We start from the raw sequence: 24,159 nt of genomic DNA on the forward strand, positions 1-24,159 counted from the left end.
GTAGGGCTTATTAGTTCTTATAGTACTTTTTTTTATGCGGGCTTTTAGCCCTTAAAGTTATAAAGTTCTTATACTCTAGAATTCGTAATACTACCCCCCATCTTAAGAATCTTCGACCCGAAGATTTACTAGTTATATATATCTTTCGTTATTTTAATAGTTTCTTTTCTTTTCGTAAGTCTTCGTTATACCTTCTAAGAAACGTTTTACTTCTAATTTCGCTACTAACTTACGGCCTCGTAAGGTAAACCGTATTATCCTTCGCCGTTAAAAGTTATTAGACGAGATTTTTCTTCGTAGGGTTAAGATAATTTTCTATACGAATTGCTTATTACACGAGTCTAAGTGCGTGGCATTATAGAAGAATTCTTCTATTTATACTATATGTCTAGATACTCGTCGTACTAGCTATAATATAGCTACGCGGGGTATTTTCCGTCGTAAGTATTTTTTTAGGTCTTTTTATATTACTAATTAGTTATAGTAGATTTTCTAGATCGCGAGCAGGCTCGCCTTACTATAGAAAAGAATACTACCCTAGAAAAGCTTCTTCGTTTATAGAAATAGTAGCGCTTTCTTTAGTCTCGTTATTTTTAAATAATCCGCGAGGGTTTCGAGTCTTTAAAGAAACTAAAGCGTACCGAGGCTATCGCACCTTTAAGAGATTCGATTAACTCTAAGAATATTAAGAAGAAGCGATCGCTAAAGCGTTTACGTAGTAATTTCTTAGCTAATATCGATATAGATTCTACTAACTCTCTAGATTCTACTACGCCGCCGAAGTTATTCGAGCCGATTAACCGGGCGCGGGCTATATCTTCGTTCGATTTCGAGGCCTTTCTCTTAAGCGAGGTATCGATATAGAACGTTTAGGGTTTCGACGATAGAATTCTATAATAAGTTCTTTATAGCCGTCGTAGTTTTCTAGTAGTTTCTAGGTATTATTCTAGTTTTCTTTCTATTATAGAAGATATCTAAACTAACCGTTAACGTAGCCGCTATTAAGAATCTTTTCTACGATTTAGTCTTTATTTTCGTCGGCGTCTAGGTTTTCTAGTACTATTTCTTCTATTTATTAGACTGTTGTGGCGTTTTTCGGAGCTAGTTTAAGAAGGGCGATGTGGAAAACCGGGTATATCCGTATTATTTCTAGTAGTATAAGGCGAAAATTAACTTTTTTAATTTATTTATCGATTTCGAACGATTCTATCTTCTTAAAGTCTAGTTTATTATTCGGGCGCCTTATTCTAATATTTTTTCTAAGAAGATAAATCTTATCCCTCTCTTTTAGCTTCGGTGCCTTCTAGTGCCGTCTATTATAATAGCGGGATATTAAAAATCCGTTATATTTAATGTTAAGGCTAAGCTATTTATAGAGTGTCTTTAGCTAGTCTACTTTAAGAATTTCTTTCTAAATAAGAGATTCGCTTAATATTAGTTTCTAGTAAGCTATTAGTTCGTACTCGTAGTTAGCGTAGAACGGTAATTTCTAAGTCGTAGACGCTTTAGAGCTATTATACGCGAATTAGATAAGAAGTAGTAGTTTAACCTAGTTATTCTATATATAGTTAAGGTAATAGCGAAGGTATTATTCGAGCGTTTAGTTAGTTCGTTTCGTTTATCTATTTATTTACGGGTATGCCGTGGTTAATAGCTTATATTTTAAACTAAGCTAACGGGTAAGAGTCTACTAGAATTAAAAGATAAATAGCCGATCTCTATCTAACACGAGCTCTTCTAGTAACCCGTAATTATTAAAAATTATTCTAAGAAATATATAGGCGAGTTCTTCCGCGTTTGCCGTTTTAAGATATAGTAGGTAGTACGCGTATTTAGTAAGCCTATCGACGATAACTAGAATTAAATTATATAGAACGTTAGTTAAAGGTTTCTTTAATTAGAGTAGATTCGTAATAAAGTCTAGCGAGATAAATTGCTAGAGTCTTTTCGGGGCTAGTAATAGCTAAAGTAAGCCGTATAGAGCGTGTCTAAAGGCCTTACTTCGAATATAAAGGTCGTACTACGAAACTACCCGTTAAACGATTCTTTATAGACTCGAGAAGTAGTAATTTCTAGTAATTCTCTCGATTATTTTATCTACTTCTTAGTAACTATATGCTAGTACTTTATAGATATTCTTAACGATTTCTTTCTAAAGCCTTACCGAAACGTAGACTAATTCTAAATATAGAATAATACTATCTACGTCTTTAGTTAGGCGAGGGTCGTCTTTTACGTTTTCGAGTTTCTAGACTATTACGTTATATTCGTAGGCCTCTTAAATCTTCTTTATCTAGTCGTTGCTTTCTAAGTAATACGCCGAAGCTAGTAGCCTAACCGAGGTAAGCGAGGTATTAGATACCTTCTTAAGCTATAATTAGATAACTCTAAAAATAGATACGCACGTTTTAGCGGGTATAAGACTATCGTCTTTCTACTTACTTAAGACTATCGGTTATAGTTCTAGCTTTTCTTCTATATAGTCGGCTTTTCTACTTAGCGCGTCTGCGCGAGCGTTCTCGAATCTCTTTCTATAGATAATCTTTATATTATAGAACGCTAGTTCTTTAGTCTATCTAACTTATCGTCGAGTTAGTTTCTTTATAGTAGTAAAGTACGTAAGGTTCTTATAATCGTAGTAAACTATTACTTAGTATTTAGCTCCTTCGAGGTAGTATCTTTATTCTTTAAAAGCCGTAATAATAGCTAATAGCTTCTTATTATAGACATCGTAGTTAAGCTCCGAGGGCGTTATCTTTTTAGAATAGTACGTAATCGGGTAAAGCTTATCTTACTCGTCTAGTTAGCTAATATAAGCGCCGATAGCGTAGTCTAATACGTTCGTTTTTATAATAACGGGTAGCTCTAGATTATAAATATCTAAAATAGGCGCTTCGTAGAATATTCGTTTAAGAGACTCGAATGCCCTTTACTATACTTCTCTTTATTAAAACTCGTGCTCTTTATAAGTAAGTCTAGTAAGAGGCTTCGTAACCTTTATATAGTTTAGAATAAACTTACGATAGAAGTTAGTAAATCTAAGAAAGAATTATACTTTCTTAACGGTTCGTAGTTCGGGCTATTTTTTAATTACGTTTAGCTTTTTCTCGTCTATGCTAATATATCTAGGTGTAATAATAAATTCTAGAAATTTTATTTTCTACGTAATCTATTTATACTTCTCGGGTGCTATTCGTAGGTCTTTTTCTCTAAGTACGAGTAGTACCTTCCGAATATATTCTCGGTATTCTTCTAAGGTATTCGAGTAGATAATAATATTATCTAGATACGCGGTATAGAATACGTCTAAATACGGGCGTAGAGTATCGTTTACTAGGCTCTAGAATAACGTAGAGGCGTTAGTTAGCCTAAAGAATATTATCGTATACTTAAAGTATTCTAGCCGCGTTTAAAAAACGGTCTTCTATTCTTCGCCTTCTTTAATACGGACTAAGTAGTATTCTTCGCGAAGGTCGAACTTAATAAAGTACTTCGTAGTCTAAAACTTATCTTAGAGTTCGTCGATTCTCGATAATAGATAACGGTTTTTAACCGTAATATCGTTTAGTTAACGATAGTCGATATAGAGGCGAAGCTCGCCGTTCTTTTTTAAGACGAATAGAATAGAATAGCCGGCCGATAAAGATAAAGGCCGTATATATCCGCGTTCTAGATTCTTTTCGATATATTTTCTTAAAGCCTCTAACTCGATACGAGATAGCGAGTATATTAGCTTAAACGTAGGCTATATTTCTAGAATAAGGGGTATCTCGTAATTTTAAGATTAGTATTTCGATAAGAATTCTTTTTCTCGTTTCTCGCAAAGATTCGTAAATTTCTAGAATTCTTTTAGTACGAACGCTATTTTAAGTAGCGGTAGTCGTTTCTCTAGAGTTATTATTTTTTCTTTAGGTCTTATTTTCTCGTCGAGTTTCTTATATGTTTTCTCGCTTATTAGATTATTTATAGATATCGGCTTTTCTCTAGTTAGACGATCGTATAACGTTCTTTCTCTTTTTACGCTATTATATATAGGGCTAATATTCTAACGTAGCATCGTAGATACGTTCGCTATATTTATATAACGCGCGTAAATTCTCTAGAGATAGTCTTCTTCGACCGGCTTTAAACTATTATTCTCTACTAAAGGCCCCGTAGGTCGTTATATGCGTACGATAATTCGCTATTCTATTTCTATACTAGGTCGTAAGTAGAGGTAGTATACCTTATCGCCTCTACGCCTTATACGTCTAATTACCGCTAAAGAGATTTCTTAGACTCTAGCGAAGCTACTTACTTCTACGCCGGGTCGTTACTCTACGCTCTAGACTTCTAGCTTCTAGCTTTTACTCTAGCTCTTTTAGCTCTAGCTTTTAGCTCTAGCTCTAGTCTCTATCGTCTAGCTTATTTGTTTTACGGTGGCGAGGTACTTCGTATATTATTCGTCTAGAAAGGTAATTTCCTCGGTTCTCTAGTTAATATATAGTGCATGCGTTTTTAGTTATAGTATTTCTAGAATAATATCGTATTCTAGTATCTTTATAACGTCTAGATTAATCTTCTTCTTATAGTTAGCGATAGATATTAGCGCTAGCCCTATTTCGATTCTTATCTAATCTTTTCCGTACTATGCGGGTAAACCGTCTATAGTTTAAAGAAAATAAGGCTTATCTTTTTCTTACTAATATAGCCGGTGCTTAACGACGAAGAATAGGTCGATATACGTACTTTATACGCTACTATTAATTATAGCCTAGGCCTTTTTACTATAAAAGATTACTTATAAGTATAGTAGCTTAAAGAGTTCTATTTCGATAGGTATAATTTCGTTCGATATACGTATAACCTAGTTAAGGGACCTTCTTAACGGCCTCTTTTAGAGTCTCTAACTAAAGAGGCCGTCTAGTTTTTCGATTAGACGAGGTCTTTAATAGTCGTATTATCTAGCTACTCTATTCGAAGGGTAAAGTTCTTTTAGTAGGTCTATTATTCGCGACTAATTTATCTTTACTAATATAAAGTTTCTACCCTTATTTAGTAGTAGTAGGGTAAGATATCGTCTCTATAGTAGGGTCGCTACCGTAGAGTATTCTTTTTAAAGAATATAATACCTTATTAGAAGAGTAGTTAGGCGAGACGTAGAAGATTTCTATAGTCTCGTTTTCGCTAAGCATTTCGTGCCTCGTCGCGAAGCTATCTACTAATCTTATCTATTATCTAGTAGGAAAATTTCTTTTAGGGTCGTTACTACTAGTCGTTTTACAGCCGTTCTTCTAGCTTTTCTTTCTAAATACGGAATTACTAGGTATTAGAATCTAGCCCTATAGTAGATGTCTAGATTGCCGTAGGGGTTACATCGTCGGTTCGACGCATATTTTCGTATTACCCGAGGTACTTAATAACTCGAATAAGTATAGCTATATCTCGTTCGCTTTTAGTATTACTAAATTTAGAGGTACTATCGTAGAGTTCTACGATATCGCTATTTACTAAATCATCGTCTCGAGGCAGCGTCTTAATAAATTCGTCGATCTTCTACTACGCCTAGTAACGTACTATAGCTTAAATACGCCGAGGTTTTAGATATTATTCCGTAGCGTCTTTATTACTCTAGTAGATAGTATAATTATCGTTATAATACGCGGTCTAACTAAGTCTAGCGTATTTAGATATATTAAGCGCTCTGCGTCGTTTATCGATCTTCTTAAATAAATCGACTTCTTCTAGCTAAAGCGTCGAGAAAAGTTCTCGATAAGCTTCTTAGTTACTTTTAGTAGTAGCCGCGGTGTCGCGTGTCTTCTTCTTAGAGTTATATAAGTAGCGGTACGTTCTTTTCTATTTACTGCCGTAGTAAATATATAGCTTCTTTTCGAATCGTAACTTTTATTAGAGTATCTATTTCTTACGTTACGTACGTTTATCTTTCTTTTTATTTTATTCTCCGCCCTTATTATTATTTATCGGGGTACCTCTTTAGGCATTATCTAACTCTATAGCGTCGTCTTCTTTCTAAGTATAGCGGGGTCGTCGTAGCTAGACACTATTAGCTTCGTAGGGTTTCTTATTAAACTATCGTTCGTTGCGTCGTTAGTTTATAAGCTAAGCTAGCTCGATAAGCTTAGATAGATTCTCGGGCCTATTATAGTAAACTATAGCGTCTTTAATTTTCTTTTTTAGTCCCTAGTAGTAGAAAGTCTATAGGGTAGCGTTAGAGTGCTATCCGGTAGTAAGGTAGACTATATTCTAGAACCGAGTAGTATAGTCTTAGATAGATTTCTTCTATTTAAGGTTTATTAGAGTACGGGTAGCTAAGCGAGCTTCGTTAAGACCGATAAATACTTTCTTAAGAGCCTACGTAAAGACGAAGTAGCTACTAAAGAGCTTAATCGTCGCTTCGTTTCGTTACTCGAATAGCTTCTTCTATTACTTTCGTTTATAGAGACGAAACTATTACTTCGTAGAGTTACGTAAAAAGATACTAGCGTAGAGTATCTTCTCTACTTCGTTAGTAAATTATTCGTAGAAGAAGTAGATATAGTCGTTAAGCTAAGTAATAAAGTTCTATATTTTCTTATAGTCTTCTCGATATAGGTCGGATTTCGAAACCTTAATCTTAGTAGCGGGCGCTATTATAGGCTTCGTAGTCGTAGTATACGCCGATATAGTTAAGAGCGTAGGTTAGCGTTATAGCATCTCGAGCTTCTTTTTAAGTTAAGTATTTTTCTCGCTTTAGTCGCGGAATTAGCTCTAAAGCTGCCCGAGCCTACTTTAGATATCGTTAATTATTTAGAATAGGTCTGCTATCGTAGACTATTAAAGATTATTACTTATAGAGACGTCTATATTACTGCTTTATTAGTAATTTCTACACTAGAGATACTTTTCTATTTTAGAGTTAACTATCTTTCTTCTCTTATAAGAATAGTAGTTAAAGTATAACGATAGACTTCTTCTACTAAGCTTCGGAGTCGCTTAGTAGGTGGATTAAATCGAAGGGTTTACCTTAAAGAGATAAGAGAGAGATAATAATAATTAGATAAGAAGGTATTACGTAATTATACGATATATAGTAAGTCGGTTACCTCTAAATTAATAAGGTTTAAATTAGAACTTTAAGTTAACTACGAAGGGTTAAGATACTAGCTAAAAGAGTATATCTATATACTATAGAAAAGCTAGTTATAATCTAGTATACTCTTTCTTAAGAATATTATTATTTAATGCTATTTATTAAGGGCATTATAAGGTATACTCTTAGTAGAGAGTACTAGTAGGTCGTACGTAACCTCGACGCTTCGAGTAGTTTTCGAGATTTCGACTTTCGGCTTCTATCGTTACTAAGCGATTATAATAACCGTCTTATTTACGTTCGTACCTTCGCGCCTATTTTCTACTTTTTAGATTTCGTATTTCTTACGAGACTATAATCCGACTAGATTATCGAGTCTCTACGGCCCTACTTTTCGTGCGGTCTTCTCGTTACGTATAGTCTTCTATTCTTCTTAGGTCCTCTATAGGCGTTCTTTCTATACGGGCTTTAGCTACTATCTAAGCTTAGTCTCGTAGGCGCTAAGTTTCTCTACGTTCGTTCTTTCCGTGCGGAATTTCTATCTATACGGCTCTATCGTTCGTAGGGCTTATTAGTTTTTATAGTACTTTCTTCCGTACGGGCTTTTAGCCCTTAGAGTTATAAAGCCTTTATACCCTAGAGTTCGTAATATCTTATCTCTACCGCTACCGTTCTCTTCTCTACTACCGTTATTATCTTTATCTTAATCGCTGCTATCGTTATCTCTATCCTCTAAGATATAGTAAGTTCTTATAAATTATTTAATAATACGTTACTAACGTATTTAGAACGTATTTCTAACCCCTTCGTTAACGTATTCTTACGAACTCTTAGGCCTAAGACTTAAGAAATAGGGTCGAGATTACGTAAGTTACGTAGATAGAACTTACGAACTAGAGAAAGTTAATCGAGATTAAAAGAATAAAGATTAAATTAAAAGTACTACGACGGGCTTAAGAGTAATACTCTTCGAAATAAATTAGTAATATATTCGAATTATATTATTCTTTAGAAAGATAATAATTAATATAAGATTTTAAGTAATAATATTTATTAATATAATATTAATATATTAAATATATAGTAGTTAAACTCTATCTACTTAAGCCCTAATATCTAATCTAAAAGAAATAGTAGAGAGAAGCGAATATATTTATAGTATATTTATAACGCATAGATCGAGCCCGATCTAAACCGCTACGTAGCTTTCGGCGTAGACGACCTTATATATCGATAGCTAATACTCGAACTTAAATACTCTTAAATAATTAAGTTCGACTAGATACTCGTTATAAGCGTTTATATTCTTATAGTTATCGTACTACGAGTTCTTAAAGCGGGTAGTAATACGGGCCTTTATTATTTCGTAAGTCTAAATACGTTAGAAATATATTACGAATATATTAGAAATGTATTTATACCTTAACTTTCTTTAATAACTTATTACTAGTATATAAAAGACGATTCTTAGAGTCTACCTCTTCTTCTTACTAGAGGCTATACGCGACCGCTTAGTTCTACCGCTCTTTCTATTAAACGCGTTAGTAATATATTCTCTATATATTAAGATTAAACTTATATTAGAGTTAAAACTAAACTTAATATAGACTAACTTAAATACACCGTAAATAGTCTTAAAAGGGCTAGAAAGCTTCTTACCTCTAAACTTAGAACGCTATAAATAGTAAGTTAAAGTATTCTAAATACGTTATAAACGTATTATAAGAGTCTTACGATAGGCTAGTTATCTTACTTAGTACTCTAAGTTAAGATTCTAGTTATCTTTAGCGCGGCCCGTATTTTATTATAGTAGATAAGATCGCCTTATATCTAAAAGTAATAGATAGAATATATTATAAATATATAGAGAATAACTTACTATTAGGCCCGTCTTTAGAGTATTAGCTAATCTAGTACTATACTTTTTATTATTCTAGAGAACGTTAGTATAATATATTTAGAATATATTAGTATATTCTTACGTAAGGCGGCTACGGCTTCTACTTTAAAGATATCGCTGGCTTATTAATAGCGAAGGGCTAGATAAATATTAGCGTAATATATTTATAATATAATAGTATCTCTTACGTTTAAGGTTCTACTTAGAGCCTAGCGGGGCGTCGACTTATTAATAGCGAAGGGCTAGATAAATATTAGTATAATATATTCGTAATATAATAATATCTCTTATATTCGGGGTCTTACTCGAAGCCTAGCGAGGCGTTAACTTATTAATAGTAAAGCGCTAGACGAGTATTAGTATAATATATTCGTAATATAATAGTATCTCTTACGTTTAAGGTCTTACTCGAAGCTAGACGAGGCGTCGTTAGCTTTAGCGTGCCGGTAACTAGCGTTTACTACTTAGAACTAAGGCTAGACGTCTTACTAGATATTCTAAGTAGACTTATAAACTATAGAGTATTAGAGAAAACGTTTATAATATATTAAGAATCTCTTATCGATATAGACGCCGCGGTCTTTTACTTCTTACGCTTCGCGGCCTTCTTACGCGTAATACGAGCACGAGCCTTTCTATTTATTTAAATTTTATTAGTTTAATACATCTATATTATATTCGAAATATATTATAGGGCGCGTATCTTTATTCTCGCTATTAGTATTATCGAAGACCTTAATAGTATTCTAAATAGCTTCTACGTTCTTTACTACCTTCGCCTTTTTATATATAGCTATAATACCGGCTAAAGCGACTATATAATATTAAATAAATACGTAGCGAATACGTTTTAAATATATTAATAACTTACGTTCGGCCTAACGAATATCGACGTTAAATAGATTACCGTCTATAAGAATATTAGAGGGTCTTACCCGATAGTCTTTATAAAGATAGATAACTAGGCTATTTCTATTTTAAAAAGACTTCTATTAAGTTGTTAATACGATATAAATATATTAGAAATAGATTAATATACTATATATTCTAATTCGATTTACTCTCCGTCTATATCTATCTTATTAATTATTCTATAGAATAACTCGTGGCGGCTAATAACCGTAGTAGTATAGTACTACTCGACCTTAGAGTCGAAGTTCGTAGAGTTATTAAGGGTAATAGCCGGGGGTTACTAATATATTAAGAATATATTAGTAATATATTTATATTAATAATATATATGTTTTTCTTACTATATCGAATGGCTTAAGACTAAGAGGACGGCGATTAGCCTACTAAAGTTAAAAGTATTTTCGACTAGCGCCCTAAGAATAAATTAGTAATACGCTACAAATATATTATAGATAACTTATATTCTTTATCTACTTAGGCTCGATACGGCCTATAGTAGCGATCTAGTTAGGCTAGCGAAGCGAGAGGCTAATACGTTTTAATTACGTTCGTAATATAATACTAAGTTAACGTTGGCAACGCGTTATAAAGGCGATAATATTAAGGGAAAGGTTTGCTAAGGGGCGAAGACGTGGCTTTAGGGCACGGCCGGGCTCGGCGCCGGTCACGTGAGCTTAGCTGGTCGGGGCCCTGCGCCACAGGTCGCCAAGACTTTTAGTGTGGTCGCCAATCCTGTGCCCTCTTCTGCAATGGGGTGGCTGCCTGCGAGCCGACCGACTGAACCGTACTCACCGCAACCAAATACCCTCGCTCAATCTCAACAGCGGCCGCGCTGCGCTGATCTAGATCGGCCCACAAATGAGCTGATGACGCTATTGCTTGCATCGGTAGGCTCGATGGCGTTGCGCTGCGGCCAGGGGCACGGTCCATGGCCGCCGCAAAAACTGTGGGCCCCCGCAATCTCGTATTTACGGCGCCAACCAGCGTCTGTTCTGTACGAACCCAATCTGAGGTAACCCTCGCTGTTTCCCCTCCGGTATGTCAATTCACTGGAGCCTCCTCCGCGCCATCCTCCGAGCGAATAGAACGAGGGAGCCATTTCTGTTTTGCTGCCTCTCTCTTGACGTTTCACTCCGCCCGCACGCGTCATTTCCCCTTGCTGATCCACATACAACAACACCGCAGCCAATCCTTCCACTATCTCAGCAATATCTGCCTGACAATGCTGTGCATCGGTCCGCCGCATCTCCGAATCCTTTCCATCGTATGATGGTCTAGTGTGCTGTTATTTAATCGGCTTCGTCCCTCTACTTCCATCCTCACCAAGTTCATCGACACTTGTCACCATGGCGCTTCATCTCGTTGGCTACGCGGTCGTGGCCGCCCTTGCCACAATCCTGCTTCATGTCGCCCGCCAACTCTTCTTCTACAAGAAGAACGAACCACCGGTCGTCTTCCATTGGTTCCCGTTCATCGGCAGCACTGTCACCTATGGCATGGATCCTCTAAAGTTCTTCGAGGACTGCAAAGAAAAGGTACCGACCCAGAAAGTACCTTTCAAAGAAGCTATCTTAACACGCGCACAGTACGGAGAGGTCTTCACCTTCATTCTCCTCGGACAGAAGACTACCGTCTACCTTGGAATAGACGGCAACGAGTTCATCCTTAACGGCAAACTCAAGGATGTGAATGCAGAGGAAGTCTACGGCCCGATAACTACCCCTGTCTTTGGTTCCGATGTCGTCTACGACTGCCCCAACTCTAAGCTCATGGAGCAGAAGAAGGTACCTAATCCGCACTATCGACGCAGTGGCGGCGCGGGACTGACTTTGCCATAGTTTGTCAAGTTCGGATTAACACAGGAGGCGCTCGAATCTTACGTCCCGCTCATTGAGGAAGAGGTCCTTCAGTACATCAAAACCTCCGGTCGTCTCAAGGGCACATCCGGAACGATCGACATCCCCGCAGCCATGGCCGAGATCACCATCTTCACCGCCAGCCGCGCACTGCAAGGCGAAGAAGTTCGCAAAAAGCTCACTGCCGAGTTTGCTGACCTGTATCACGACCTGGACCTGGGATTCTCCCCCTTCAACGCTATGTTGCCCTGGCTGCCCATTCCCAGCAACCGCAAGAGAGACGCCGCACGGGAAAAGATGCGTGAAGTCTACACCGAGATCATCAAAGAGCGCCGCGGCACCCAGAAGGACACGCACGACATGATCACCAACCTCATGCGCTCGACGTACAAGAACGGCACCGCGGTCCCGGACAAGGAAATCGCCCACATGATGATCACCCTCCTGATGGCCGGCCAACACTCGTCCTCGTCGGCCAGCTCCTGGATCATGCTTCGTCTCGCGTCCGAGCCCAAGATCGTCGAGGAGCTTTTCGACGAGCAGGTGCGCGCGCTCGGCAAGGACCTGCCCCCGCTCCAGTACCGGGACCTGGAGAAGCTGCCGCTCCAGCAGAACGTCATCAAGGAGACGCTCCGCGTCCACTCGTCCATCCACTCCATCATGCGCAAGGTCATGAACCCGCTGCAGATCCCCGGCACCCACGTCGTCGTCCCCGACAGCCACGTCCTGCTCGCGTCCCCCGTCATGACCGCCATGAGCGAGAACTACTTCCCCAACGCCAAGGCCTGGAACCCGCATCGCTGGGACGACCGGGAAGAGGACGAGGAGGAGAACGGCGACATGGTCGACTATGGCTACGGCGCCGTCTCCAAGGGGACGAAGAGCCCGTACCTGCCGTTCGGCGCGGGTCGCCATCGCTGCATTGGCGAGAAGTTTGCGTATCTGAACCTGGGTGTCATCGTGGCGACGCTGGTGAGGAACTTCAGGCTCAGCAACCCCAAGGATAGGGAGGGTGTGCCGGCTACCGACTATGCGTCCATGTTCTCGCGTCCGATGCAGCCGGCATTGGTGTGCTGGGAGAAGAGATTCCCGGAGGCCGAATAGGCAAGAGCGACCTGATGACCATCGGGGGCCGATCTTCGGGTGGATTCCTTCTTTCTGGTTTGTAGACTGTTAATCACTGTACGCTGAAATGGAGATGTCGTTTCTTCCTCATGCTCGTCCGTCTTACATCCGCCTTGCAAATCATTGCATCTTGCATGCTTCACGGAGGTGTTGGAATCCAAGCTCCGGATGTATTTGCACAATTGAACTCCTTCCCTTTCGGTAGGCAATGAAATCTAAGGTCCGAAGGTACTTGTACCATTGACCTCCATCCCGCCTGCCGAATGTGGGTTTGGGTCGCTCCTTTCCTCTGAACGCAAACTCTTGTGTCAAGAGCGCAGCCAAATCACCGCGACTTTCTCGCCTCTTCTCGTCACCTAAACCACACATTTCATTCGGAATTCACTTTACCCAAGCATTTCATCCGCGACTCACTTCATACAAACATTTCATCCGCGACTCACTTCAGACCAACAGCAACGATTCCATCAAGCACCCATTCACTTAATGTCGCTACCAAAAATCCCTGACAAAATCACCACCGTCATGGCCGAACTCGACAGGGAGATTTCCCCCTCCTTGCGGGTAAGCGACTGCCGCCTCGCTCCGGCCGCAAACGCAACGATCCACGCTGACCCTTTTTCTCAGAAGGACCTCAGGCGGTGTTTCAAAACCGCGTCGGCGCACACGGACGAGATGATGCGCCACTGGATGGGCCACTACTCGTTCTTCGACGAGAGCGTCATGGACTTCGCGGCCGACCCGGGCCACCGCGCCTACTGGGACGTCCCCACCCAGCGCGACTTCATCGTCGACCGCCTCAGGTACCTGATGGAGGTGCTGCGCAACGCGCCCGGCGACACCTCCAGAGACGGCCTCACGTTCGACTGGCGCAAGGCGTTCCTCATCAAGTACGAGGGCGACTACGCCGCCTACTCGGCGCCCCGCGAACCCGAGATCGCGGCGAGCGAGGACGCGGACGCGCTGAGCAAGGAGTTGGATCGCAGGAGACGCAAACTCAGGCCGTCAAGGCTGGTGGGCGCGTTCAGCAGGCAGCTGCGCAAGGAGGAAAGCAAGAGGTTGGCGCGGAATAGGTGGGAGATGGCCAGGCTGGATTGGCTGGTCACCCGGTACAGGACCACGGGGGAACCGGCCAGGAGGCCGCAGCAGCTCGACTTGACCGCGAGACAGACGTCGATACATCCCGTGGTTGTTCTTACGGAGTTGTCGCGCTTCGTGGATAGGTATTCTCTGTGGCACGCTGAGAACCTGGACGAAGAGGTGTGGCCGGAAGACGCGGCGTTGGGGCCGGATCAGGTCGAGGTGTGGAAGGCTTTTCGGAGGCAGTTGATGATTATTGAAGATGCGTTGTGCTGGAAGGCGCAAGCCTGTGTCGCCGCGGCGCGACGGGACTGATGGTATTATAACGAGTTGGATTGTGAGTGCCGTCCAGTTGGGGGGGTCTTGAAGGCGCTAAGCTGTAGCTACCAGAAACTACACGAGAGCAAGACGCTGTCTTTATTGTTTTCACTCGCTTTCCGGGTTGGAACAATGCGCATTCCAGGAGTCCCATGGCGACGTTTTGACGGCGATGGACAGCAATCGAGCTCATGTCGCACGTAGTAGAATCCAGGATCCGGACGCATTTGTGCATACTTAGAAAGTGGCCTCTAAGTCCAGATATTGGATTCGAATACCCACGTAGGAAGAGTGGTGTGGTCGGGGATGTCCTGCGTCTTCCCCGCACGCCAACAAACAAACACAGCTCGGGTGGGGCTGCAGCTGCATTTAAGCTCCCACGTCTGGTCCCTGTCATCGTCCCCTGCACGCCACTCAGCGCGTCCTGCAAGCCTCCGCCTGACGCCCACTCACCTTCCCGCCCTTGGCCGCCCTGCAACGCCGCCCCTGCAACGTTACGGTGCCATCCGGCGCTGCTGTACGTCATTGCCGATCGCTCCCTCTGCAGCAGCATCAGACCGCCGCTCCAAGTACTACAGTACTAACTAGCCAGGTAGCCATGCACCGCTGCAGCAGCCTAAACCATGTCTTATGAGAAGCTTCTCCCCACGGCCGCCGTGCCACGCCGCCCAGCACTTCCGCCCGCAGCCCGCCCACCACAGCTCCTCCTCGTCGTTGTTGCAACCACCGCCGCCGCCGCCGCCCTCGCGTTCCTGATCTGCTGCACCGACGACACCCAGAGCTCCATCGCCATGAAGCCACTACGCGACCTCGCCTCCGCCGCCGCTACCGCCCTCCTCCTCTGCGGCACCACAACCACAACCGCCACCGCCGCCGCCACAAACACCACAAACACAACCCGTACGCCCAACCCCCCTCATCCCCCCTCCCCCACACCCCACCACGCTAACCCCGCAGCGCCCGCCACAGTCCTCCTCCCCTTCCTCCTCACCCCCCTCCCCCTCGGCACCGTCCACGCCCCCGCCTCCTCCTGGCTCGCCGCGACCCTCTCCCTCTCCGCCACCGGCCTCGCCGGGCACCTGGCCTCTTTCTACCCCTACGTCGCCGACAGCAGCTGGCTGGGCGGCGCGTCCGAGTACAGCGGTCTCAACGAGGGGTTTCCCTACTGGCTGAACGGGATCGTGCCGTTGGCGTATGGATTGCAGGACGAGGGGTTGAAGGAGCAGGTCCGGGGGGCGGTTGGGGTGGTGCTGGGGGTGCAGGAGAGGGGTGGGGATGGGTGGTTGGGGCCGGAGGGGAAGGAGCCGGCGGGGGGGAGGAATCTTTGGGCGAGGTATCCGGTGTTGTTGGCGTTGGTGGGGGTGGTGGAGGCGGAGGAAGGCGGGGGGGATGCGGAACTGGCGCGGAGGGTGCTCGAGGGGATCTGGCGGTTTGTTGGGTTGATGGCGGAGATGCTGCGGGATGGCGGGAGGGGGTACGTGTGGCGGGAAGGCGATGCGTTGAGCGAGGAGGAGTTTGCGTGGGGGAGGGTGAGGGTGCAGGATCTGCTCGTCTCGCTGCAGTGGTTGTGGGAGAGGAAGGAGACGACGGAAGCGCAGAGGGCGGTGTTGGCGGACTGCATGCACATCTTGATCGAGGGCGCGATCGATTGGGCCGACTGGTGGCAAGAGGGCGCGTTCATCAAGGGCGATTTGAACTTTTTGGATTCCGAGCCGTCGGATGGCCCGAGGTATCCGTATGAGCATGGCGTTAATGCCGGGCAAGGTAAGTCGGGCGGGGGGTTTCGTTGTAGTTTGTTTTGTCGTGGAAAAGTGACATCTCTTGCTGCGCCGTCTTCTCATACGCTTTTGTTTCCTCGGTCTCTCGGTGTTGTGTCAGCCCCAGTCGTCAAGTGTTGTCCGGGGTGAATTGAATTCGCTCACGCTCCGAGATGCATGTCTGGTGGTTTGAGGACTTTTCTCGCGCTGGCTCTCCCCCTTCGGACTCTCATGTGCTGAATTTCGAATAGGCCTCAAAGCGCTTGCAGTGTTCCGCCGTTTCACGCATAACGATACCCTCGTGGATATTACTCGCCGAGGAGTGGACTGGACTTTCCGGTACCATGCTGCTGCTCATGGGGGCATCCTCGCCGATGAGCGGCTTGCCGGGTTGGCGCCGTACTACGGGTAAGAAAACGGTCTTGCGAGCCGGGAATTGGCACTGACAGAAAACAGCTCGGAGACTTGTACACTTGTCGAGACCATGTACTCCCTGAGCTATCTCTACCAGACCTTGGGCAACAACAGCTACGCCGACCTGGCCGAAACCATCGCCTTCAACGCTCTACCCGCGCAAATGTCTCCCAACTGGTGGGGCCGCCAGTACGTCGGCCAGCCCAACCAGGGCTTCGCGACGGAACTCGACGAAAACCCCTTCTACAACGTCCGCGAATCCGGCCTCCTCTACAGCGTCGAAGCCAACTACCCCTGCTGCACCGTCAACCACCCGCAAGGCCTCCCGAAATTCCTTGCCAACGCCTTCGCCCGCGTCGGCGACAGCAACGGCGGCATCGCCCACATGCTCCTCAGCCCGGCCAACGTCTCCACCACCTTGCCCAATGGCGGCCACATCACCATCGCATGCGACACCCACTACCCCTTCGCCAACACGCTGCACTACACCCTCACCGCCTCGGCCCCCACCACCTTCCACGTCCGCGTCCCCACCTGGGCCGACCCGACCAACTCCTCCCTCGCCATCAACGACAGCTCGTCGCCCCTCCGCCCCGACCCCACAACCGGCCTCCACCCCATCCCCCTTCCCCGCGGCACGACCCGCCTCACCTACATCCTCGCCGCGCCCCTCACCGTCGCCCCCCGCGCCAACGACACCTTCACCGTCCGCGCCGGGCCCCTCGTCTTCGCCCTCGCCGTGCCCTCGTCCAACACGTCTTCTCATCCGCCGCAGTCGTGGGCCGACCCATCCGTCCCGCTGCGCCCCGCCGCCATCAACGGCTCGAGCGACGGCATCCCGCCGGACGCCGTCGATTGGCGGCTCGTCAACGCGTCGGCGTGGAATGTGGGCGTCGACGAGGGGAGTTTGGTGTTGAAGACGAGTCTGGATGGGGATGGTGTGGTGTTGAACGATCCGGTTTTCGCGCCTGGCGCGCCGCCCGTGTGGGTGGAGGGGAGGGGGTGCGTGGTTGAGGGGTGGGGGTTGTATAGGGGGGTGCCGGGACTGCCGCCGGGGAGGACGAGGGCGGAGAGGAGGTGTGTCGAGGGGAGCGTGGGGGAGGTGAGGTTGGAGCCGGTGGGCGCGGCGAAGTTGAGGGTTGTGGATTTGGTGGCGGTGGATTTGCCGCCGGAGGAGTGAGGATTGCTCCCTCTCTACTTAAGATACGTCTCCCCTCATGATTATAATGACATCTCAAAACGCTCCCGCCTCTGTCTCGTATAGACATTACATGGGTGATTGGATATATACAAGATCCGGAAGTGAATGTAAGTCTCAAAAGCGCATGGAAAGAATGTGTCGACCTCGGTACTGAGCTTAGAAGACTTATACCTCATGTCACCTGCCGTGGTTGTATGTTTCCGCACACTTCTCGATGGAAGGATAATCTACACACTTCTTAATAATGGAAAGTGAGAAGTGGCCAGCTCGTTCATAGGGCCGATTACCGGGGTGAGCTGCCCAACTACCCCGAATGTCGTAGTTTCAACACTCGGGCTTTTCGGGCCTTTCCCCGGTCAAAACCACGACGGGACTCAGGAGGTGCACCATCCGGGACGGAAAGTCGGCAGTTTGGCACTCCGACGTCTTCGTGTCTTCAACGACATGTTCGCCACCTGCTCATACGCACGGTCCGCATGACACCGCTCATGACTATCCATCTCGTATAGCGGCGGCGGAACTACTTGTTCACAAGTGTGATGTGTCTAATTAGATGGCAGCTTGGATGCTATACCGGCCCACGACCCCTGTCGCCTGTATTTTGGCCCGCTTTCCGCCGCCGCCGATCGGCCCTCAACACACATGGGTTTGGCAGCAACGCCGTTGGCTCACCGGTTCCGAACGGTCGCTTTGCTTCCCCCTGCATACGAACGAACCCGAGGCCATAGGGCTGCGTGCCTGGCTTTAGCGGGTGGGGAAGATCTGCGATTAATTGCCTCATGCGGTCTACGTTTTGGGTCGGCGGTTTTCGGAGACTGGCTTGTGGCGTCCGCGTTCTCTTCTAGAAGGTTGGTTTGTTTGATCGTGGCGTGCGACAATGATGTGGAGGGGACGGAAAGACGCTGGATTTTGATGCAACTCTCTCCTCTCTCTTTCGTCTTTCTTTGCATACCTCACCAGGTGTTAGCATAGGAGCTATTGAAGCAGCGAACCGTGCGTGATGCAGCGTGTTCCTTCCCCTCACCATACCACGCGCTAAAAATAAACCACACATGGATCAAGCATGGCGCATCACCCCCTCACACCGCCGATAATCGGCTCCTGCTTGGGTCGTGGGCTGTTCAGACATTGATGACACAGAGAACGGTTTCGCGGTACGAACTGTTGGCGCTCGTGGAGAAACATCCCTACAGTTAGCCGTCCATGTTATCGTCGGCTGGACGAAGGCAGGACACAACAGCAATGCCACCGTGGAGTGCGGCGTCTCGAAATAGCGGCAGCCTTGCCACTTGCAGCCCTACGAAACCCCACAGGGCCGTGCAAGACCCGCCGATCAACTCGTATGCCGGGGGCAGGCTACGTCGAACCGCCCTCTCTCGAGATGTTTCCCAGCAGATCTTGTCAACTTCAAGGCCGCCTATGACATGCTGCCAGAGTAGTAAGGCTGAGATGTCGATCGCATCGAGATGAAGGAAAGGGGGGGAGCAGCCCGCCAAAGTACTTAAAGGCGTCAAGTCAAGGCAGGAAGACTGTTTCTCTCATCACCAACACAAGCTCCCTTCACTACTACTACAAAACACACAATCATTCCACTTCCACTCTCCCTTCACCACCAATCAAAATGAAGTTCTTCATCGCCACCGCCGCCGTCGTCGGCCTCGCCTCCGCCGCCACCGTCTCCGACGCCACCCTCCGCGACAACAACGGCCTGCAGAGCGTCGAGCTGTCCATCGACGGCACCAAGTGCTCGGCCGACAGCCCCGCCGCCCTCGGCGCCCGCCAGATCGCCTGCCCCGGCTCCGCCTTCAGCTGGCACGTCACCGGCTCCGCCTCCGACTACGAGGTCACCCTGTTCAAGGGCGTCAACACGTAAGTTTTCTTCTTCTTCTCCTCCTCCTCCTCCTCCTCCTCCTCGTTCTCCTCGCTCTCCTCGAATCGAATCGAATCAAATACACATGCTGACGGTTTGCAAACAGCGACGCTCCCCAGGCCTCGGCCAAGCTCCCCGTCAACTGCCGCGCTGGCGGCGCCGGCGCCGACGACCAGGTCTGCACCCAGACCGGCGACGCTACCGTCGACATCTAAACGACGACGACGACGACGACGATTGTTGGGGGAAGAGAGTGTGTAAAGAAGGAAGCTTGAAATGGGGCCGTCGGATGTAAATACAAATATGACCTAATGCTAGTCGCGCGCGCGCCCGAATCGCCACGCCAATACATCTACGTCTTTGCGACATCAATGTTGTCTCGTGTTGCTGCTGTGGATGGAGATGTGTCTGCTTTGTGAATGGTTGACAATCTTCTCTGGCACTGGAATTCTTTTTGACGAGAGCCTTCTTGAGTTCATAGAGAGAAGGGTTTGGGATGGTTGGAGAGGGATCTTGCACATTTGCATGGCCCCAGTTGAAGTGTGATTCTTGGACGTGCAGAAATTCAACAAGCACAACCAGTCTGAGACTTTCTCACGCGTGGTTCGGTCTGGGAGTTGTAAAGTAATCCGCCTGTTCTGTCCCAGCCCTTGGTTCGTATAAAATTATTCCTTTAGCCCGACTGCCTCTTCCGGCGGGTGAAAGGGGCGGCTGACGTGGCGCAAATACAGTGCAAATGTTGGAAGGGCGAAGAGTGCAGCTGGGCCTTTTTTGGTCAGAAAAGTGAGGATGCCTTTGGGGATTCCCGAACGGACCTGCCCGCCACATGTCCAGGAAGGATTACGCAACCATGTGACCCCGATCTACCTCGATAGAGGTCTCTAACAACCACAACTCCTGCTAGAAAAGAATGAGGATGGAAGCTGCAAAGGCACTTTCGAAGGAAGTTGTGCTGATTGCCTGGTTTTGATGATGAGGCAGCGTTGCTCACCACACCCTCAATCTGGATCTGCATGGCTGAGATCCTTGCCCGATGAGCAGGACGAACGTGTAGACGTTGGCTATCTTGAATATTCGAGCAGTAATTAATCCACGCGTACCATCTCATTTCCGAATTAGTTGATTGTTGGATTCGGACGGAGTGTTCCCATGGGATGTCAGATCCTGGTGGAAGATTCCCATGAAGTCTGGTTTATCTAACGAGCTGGACTGCCTTCATGGATAAGTGCTTCGGGAGGTGGGGGGAGGGTTAAAGGGGAGATCGTGCATGGTCCGCTCGAGGTGGCGACGCTGCCGACGTTCATGGGGACGTGGCAAAGGAGGGTGTTTGAGTTGGTGGAAGGGGGAAGGTTGTTGCATTTGCACTCTGATATTCGGAATGGGACGCGTGTGGGGGTGTGGTGGGAGAAGGTTTGAGGTTTGAGGTGGGAAGGAGTAGATGGATAGATTATAGAATACAGATTCTCTAGAGGAACGTTTTTGCAATGGGTAGATGAGTGCAGAGACGATGGGGAGGTGAGGTTGAAGTAAAGGACGGGGGAAAAGTGGGGCCTTGTCAAAGCGTTTGGATGATGGACGGAGAATCATCCACCACTCCCACGGTCCAGCTTAGCATTCTATGTAAATCGATTCTAGGCGTCGATCATGGTCGCAGATGGGGCCCCTCTAAATAAGCATCGTGGTCCGGCGTCTATGCGCGCGCCGACTCGACCGATAAGCTTCCGTTCGGACGGAATTTCCGTACCTGGCGGAGCATGAGCAAGGTTTTCCCACCACTTCAGCCTCACGGCCCCGTTTTAACTCGCACGACGCACCTGCCTAAGGCATTCGAGTTAGACCCAGTCTGTGCGCCCCGTTTGTCCGGCATAACGCTGTGGCCCTCCCCAGAAATCAGTACTTCATCCACGCCGCTGGAATACGCATTGACGGGCCAGCGCAGCCTATACATGATATACCCGTCTTCAAACTCGCATCGGCGACACGTTGTCGTACAAGGGGGCCATGTTTGAAGGTGACATGATGCCCCCCCTTTTCACTGATCCTCCAACACGATCCCATCACGACACTGGTTCCCATGAGACATTGGGCGGACCGCTGTATTTACAGCGACCTTGAGCAGGCACGAGGTCCCCTGGCTAAACGACAGACGGAGCGGCATGGCGGTGTGCCACACGTGGGGCTGGATGGGTAAGAAGTGTCCGTAAAATCTTCGATTGGCCAGTCCACTCGCGCCGGAACGCCACCCCTGTTCAGCACACCCCAGCTTTCTGCAACGGTTCCTGGCACCATAACGGCACATGCGGACTTCGATACGGACGTACTTTCACTATATGCGAGAGCTAAATACGTCTGGCTACCTTTATTTGTTGCTTTGTCCGACAGCCACGTCTGTGGATATGCCAAATTTAGCTCGCCAAGATACGGGTACGAATACGGAAAAGAAAGGCCAAGAGTAGAAGGTAGAGGTGGATATCACACGCCAGCGTGGTGCCACAAGCAATGGAAGAAAGCAACGAAGTAATACCCAGTCAGTTTGTTTCCGTTCAATCCACTCTAGACACCTAAGCTCAGAAACAAAAAGATGCAAAGAGAGTAACAAAATGGAGTTTCTCATTGTTCCCCCACGCGCAGTAGCCAGCAAGCAAAAGCCGGACCACAAAGGAAGCAAAGTCCCTTCCACCCCACTACTCCCATCCATCCATCCATCCATCCATCCATCCAATCCCAAACACCGACACAACCCCAACACCACATCCCCACACGCCGCCACCCGCCAGCCCTAAACCACGCCCCCCTCCCCCCTCTCCCTCTCCCTAAACACCAACCTCAACCTCCCACACCCCGTCGTAAAATGATCCGCACTCCCCCCCAACAACTCCGCCCCATCCTCCCCCCCCGCCAACCCCACCTCAAACCCCGCCACCACCCTCGCCACCACGCACCGCAACTCCATCAACGCCAGCGGCCGCCCGATACACGCATACGCCCCCATGCTGAACGGCGCGAACGCTTTCTCCTCCTTGACCCACCCCTTCTTGCTCTCGTCGTACCAACGCTCCGGCACAAACGCCTCGGGCTCCACGTACGCGGCTGCAGATCGCCCGATGACGTGCGCTGGGCACCAGACCACGGTGGCGGGAGGGATGTAGGTGCCGCTGGGCAGCGTGAGCCCGGTGGATGGCGTCAGGCGCTGCAGGGCGGAGGGGACGGGCGGGTGGAGGCGGAGGGTTTCGGAGATGAGGGCGTTGAGGTGGGGGAGGTCTTGGAGGGCGCGCGGGGGGAAGGTGGGGTCGGCGTCCGGGGACGACGATGACGGGATGATCATGTGCGGGCGCAGCTCGGCGAGGAGTTTGGCTTGGTGGTGCGGGCGGGCGGCGAGGTGGTAGAAGATGTGGGTGAGGGTGCTGGAGGTGGTGTCGCTGTGGGTATGTTAGTGGTGGTGGTGTGGTTGACGACGACGACGGCGGCGACGGTGGGGAGGGAGGGAGGGAGGGAGGGAGGGGGAATTGGGATGGGAAAGGCTGCAGGGCTGGCTGGCTGCTACGCACCTCCCGGCGACGATGATGAGTCGCGAGTCCGCCTGCAGCATCTTCAGCTCGCGGTCGCTGAGCTCCTTGTCCTTGACGGGCTCGATGAGCGACGACATGATGTCCGGGTCCGCGGGCTTCGTCTTCATGCGTTCGTCGAGCTGGTCCGAGCAGTACCTGATGAACTTCCAGTATCCGGCCGCGACGCCGGGGATGGCGGCCAGCGAGCGGAAAGCCCAGGTCGGCACTGTTTTCGTTCGAAAAGAACCGGGTTCGTCAGCACAACAAATCCATTCCTTCCACCCCCAGATCCAACGTCGAAAAAAACAAAAACGAGGGAGAAAAGAAAAAGAAAGAGACCACCCACAAAACAACCCCATCGGCCTCATCCCCTCCGCCAACAACTCAATCGCCCAATGCGCCTCGCCCCTACTCAAACACCCGAACCCGTCCTCCCTCCCAAACGCCAACGCGCCCATGACATCATACGCGAACCACGCAAACAAACTCCTCGCATCCACCTCCTTCCCCCTCTCCCCCCTCAACCTCCCCACCAACACCCCCACCAACCCCTCCACCCTCCCCTCATACCCCCTCACCGCCCTCTCCGCAAACGCCCGCGCCCACACCCGCCTCCGCGCATCGTGATACGCCCGGTCGCGGCTCGTGTGCATGCTCGTCAGCGGCGCGTCGTTGTCGTACCACGGCGCCTTGGCGCACGCGCTGCCGGGTCCGTAGATCAGCGGTACGCCGGCGGGGTCGGCGATGGAGAGCTCGTTGGTGCCGACGCGGACGATGGGGCCGTGGTGGGCGTGCAGGGCGGCGAGGGTGCGGTAGGCTTGCGGGATGGGTCGGGGGGCGGGTGCGGCGGCGGTGGTGGTGGTGGGGGCAGGCGGGTGGTAGAGGACGTGGAAGGGGAGGTAGAAGGAGGTGAGGCGCGCGAGGGGGGGTCCGGGGAAGGCGGAGAGCGGGTGGAGGGGGGTGAGGCGGTAGGTGAGGAGGGAGGTGTAGAGGCCGGCGAGGTAGGAGGACGCGAGGGAGGTGGCGGTGCGGAAGGCGGCGGCGGTGGCGGTGGGGGAGGGGGAGGAGGAGGATTCGGCGGTGCGGGCGAGGAGGAAGACGGTGGCGAG

General features: G+C 48.1%; 4 protein-coding genes across 4 annotated transcripts; all 4 read left to right on the top strand.

Annotated features, from left to right (window-relative positions):
- Nucleotides 1-11,227: 11,227 nt before the first annotated feature.
- On the top strand, nucleotides 11,228-12,841 carry ERG11_3 (Lanosterol 14-alpha-demethylase; the record flags this gene model as incomplete). The annotated part of the gene is made up of 2 exons (XM_066781954.1): nucleotides 11,228-11,665; nucleotides 11,720-12,841. The coding sequence occupies 2 exons, from the start codon at nucleotides 11,228-11,230 to the stop codon at nucleotides 12,839-12,841; spliced, it is 1,560 nt and encodes a 519-aa protein (XP_066627766.1).
- A 507-nt stretch (nucleotides 12,842-13,348) lies between these two features.
- SLS55_010574 (uncharacterized protein) lies at nucleotides 13,349-14,257 on the top strand (the record flags this gene model as incomplete). Its single annotated transcript, XM_066781955.1, has 2 exons — nucleotides 13,349-13,426; nucleotides 13,490-14,257. The coding sequence occupies 2 exons, from the start codon at nucleotides 13,349-13,351 to the stop codon at nucleotides 14,255-14,257; spliced, it is 846 nt and encodes a 281-aa protein (XP_066627767.1).
- Nucleotides 14,258-15,051: 794 nt separating this feature from the next.
- Nucleotides 15,052-17,611, top strand: SLS55_010575 (uncharacterized protein; the record flags this gene model as incomplete). The annotated part of the gene is made up of 4 exons (XM_066781956.1): nucleotides 15,052-15,160; nucleotides 15,218-16,024; nucleotides 16,269-16,425; nucleotides 16,474-17,611. 4 exons carry the CDS (start codon nucleotides 15,052-15,054, stop codon nucleotides 17,609-17,611), a joined length of 2,211 nt encoding a protein of 736 aa, XP_066627768.1.
- A 1,642-nt stretch (nucleotides 17,612-19,253) lies between these two features.
- SLS55_010576 (uncharacterized protein) lies at nucleotides 19,254-19,717 on the top strand (the record flags this gene model as incomplete). Its single annotated transcript, XM_066781957.1, has 2 exons — nucleotides 19,254-19,501; nucleotides 19,609-19,717. The coding sequence occupies 2 exons, from the start codon at nucleotides 19,254-19,256 to the stop codon at nucleotides 19,715-19,717; spliced, it is 357 nt and encodes a 118-aa protein (XP_066627769.1).
- Nucleotides 19,718-24,159: the final 4,442 nt, after the last annotated feature.

This window comes from Diplodia seriata, assembly GCF_021436955.1.
Source record: "Diplodia seriata strain FDS-637 chromosome Unknown scaffold_13, whole genome shotgun sequence".
Classification (NCBI taxonomy): Eukaryota; Fungi; Ascomycota; class Dothideomycetes; order Botryosphaeriales; family Botryosphaeriaceae; genus Diplodia; species Diplodia seriata.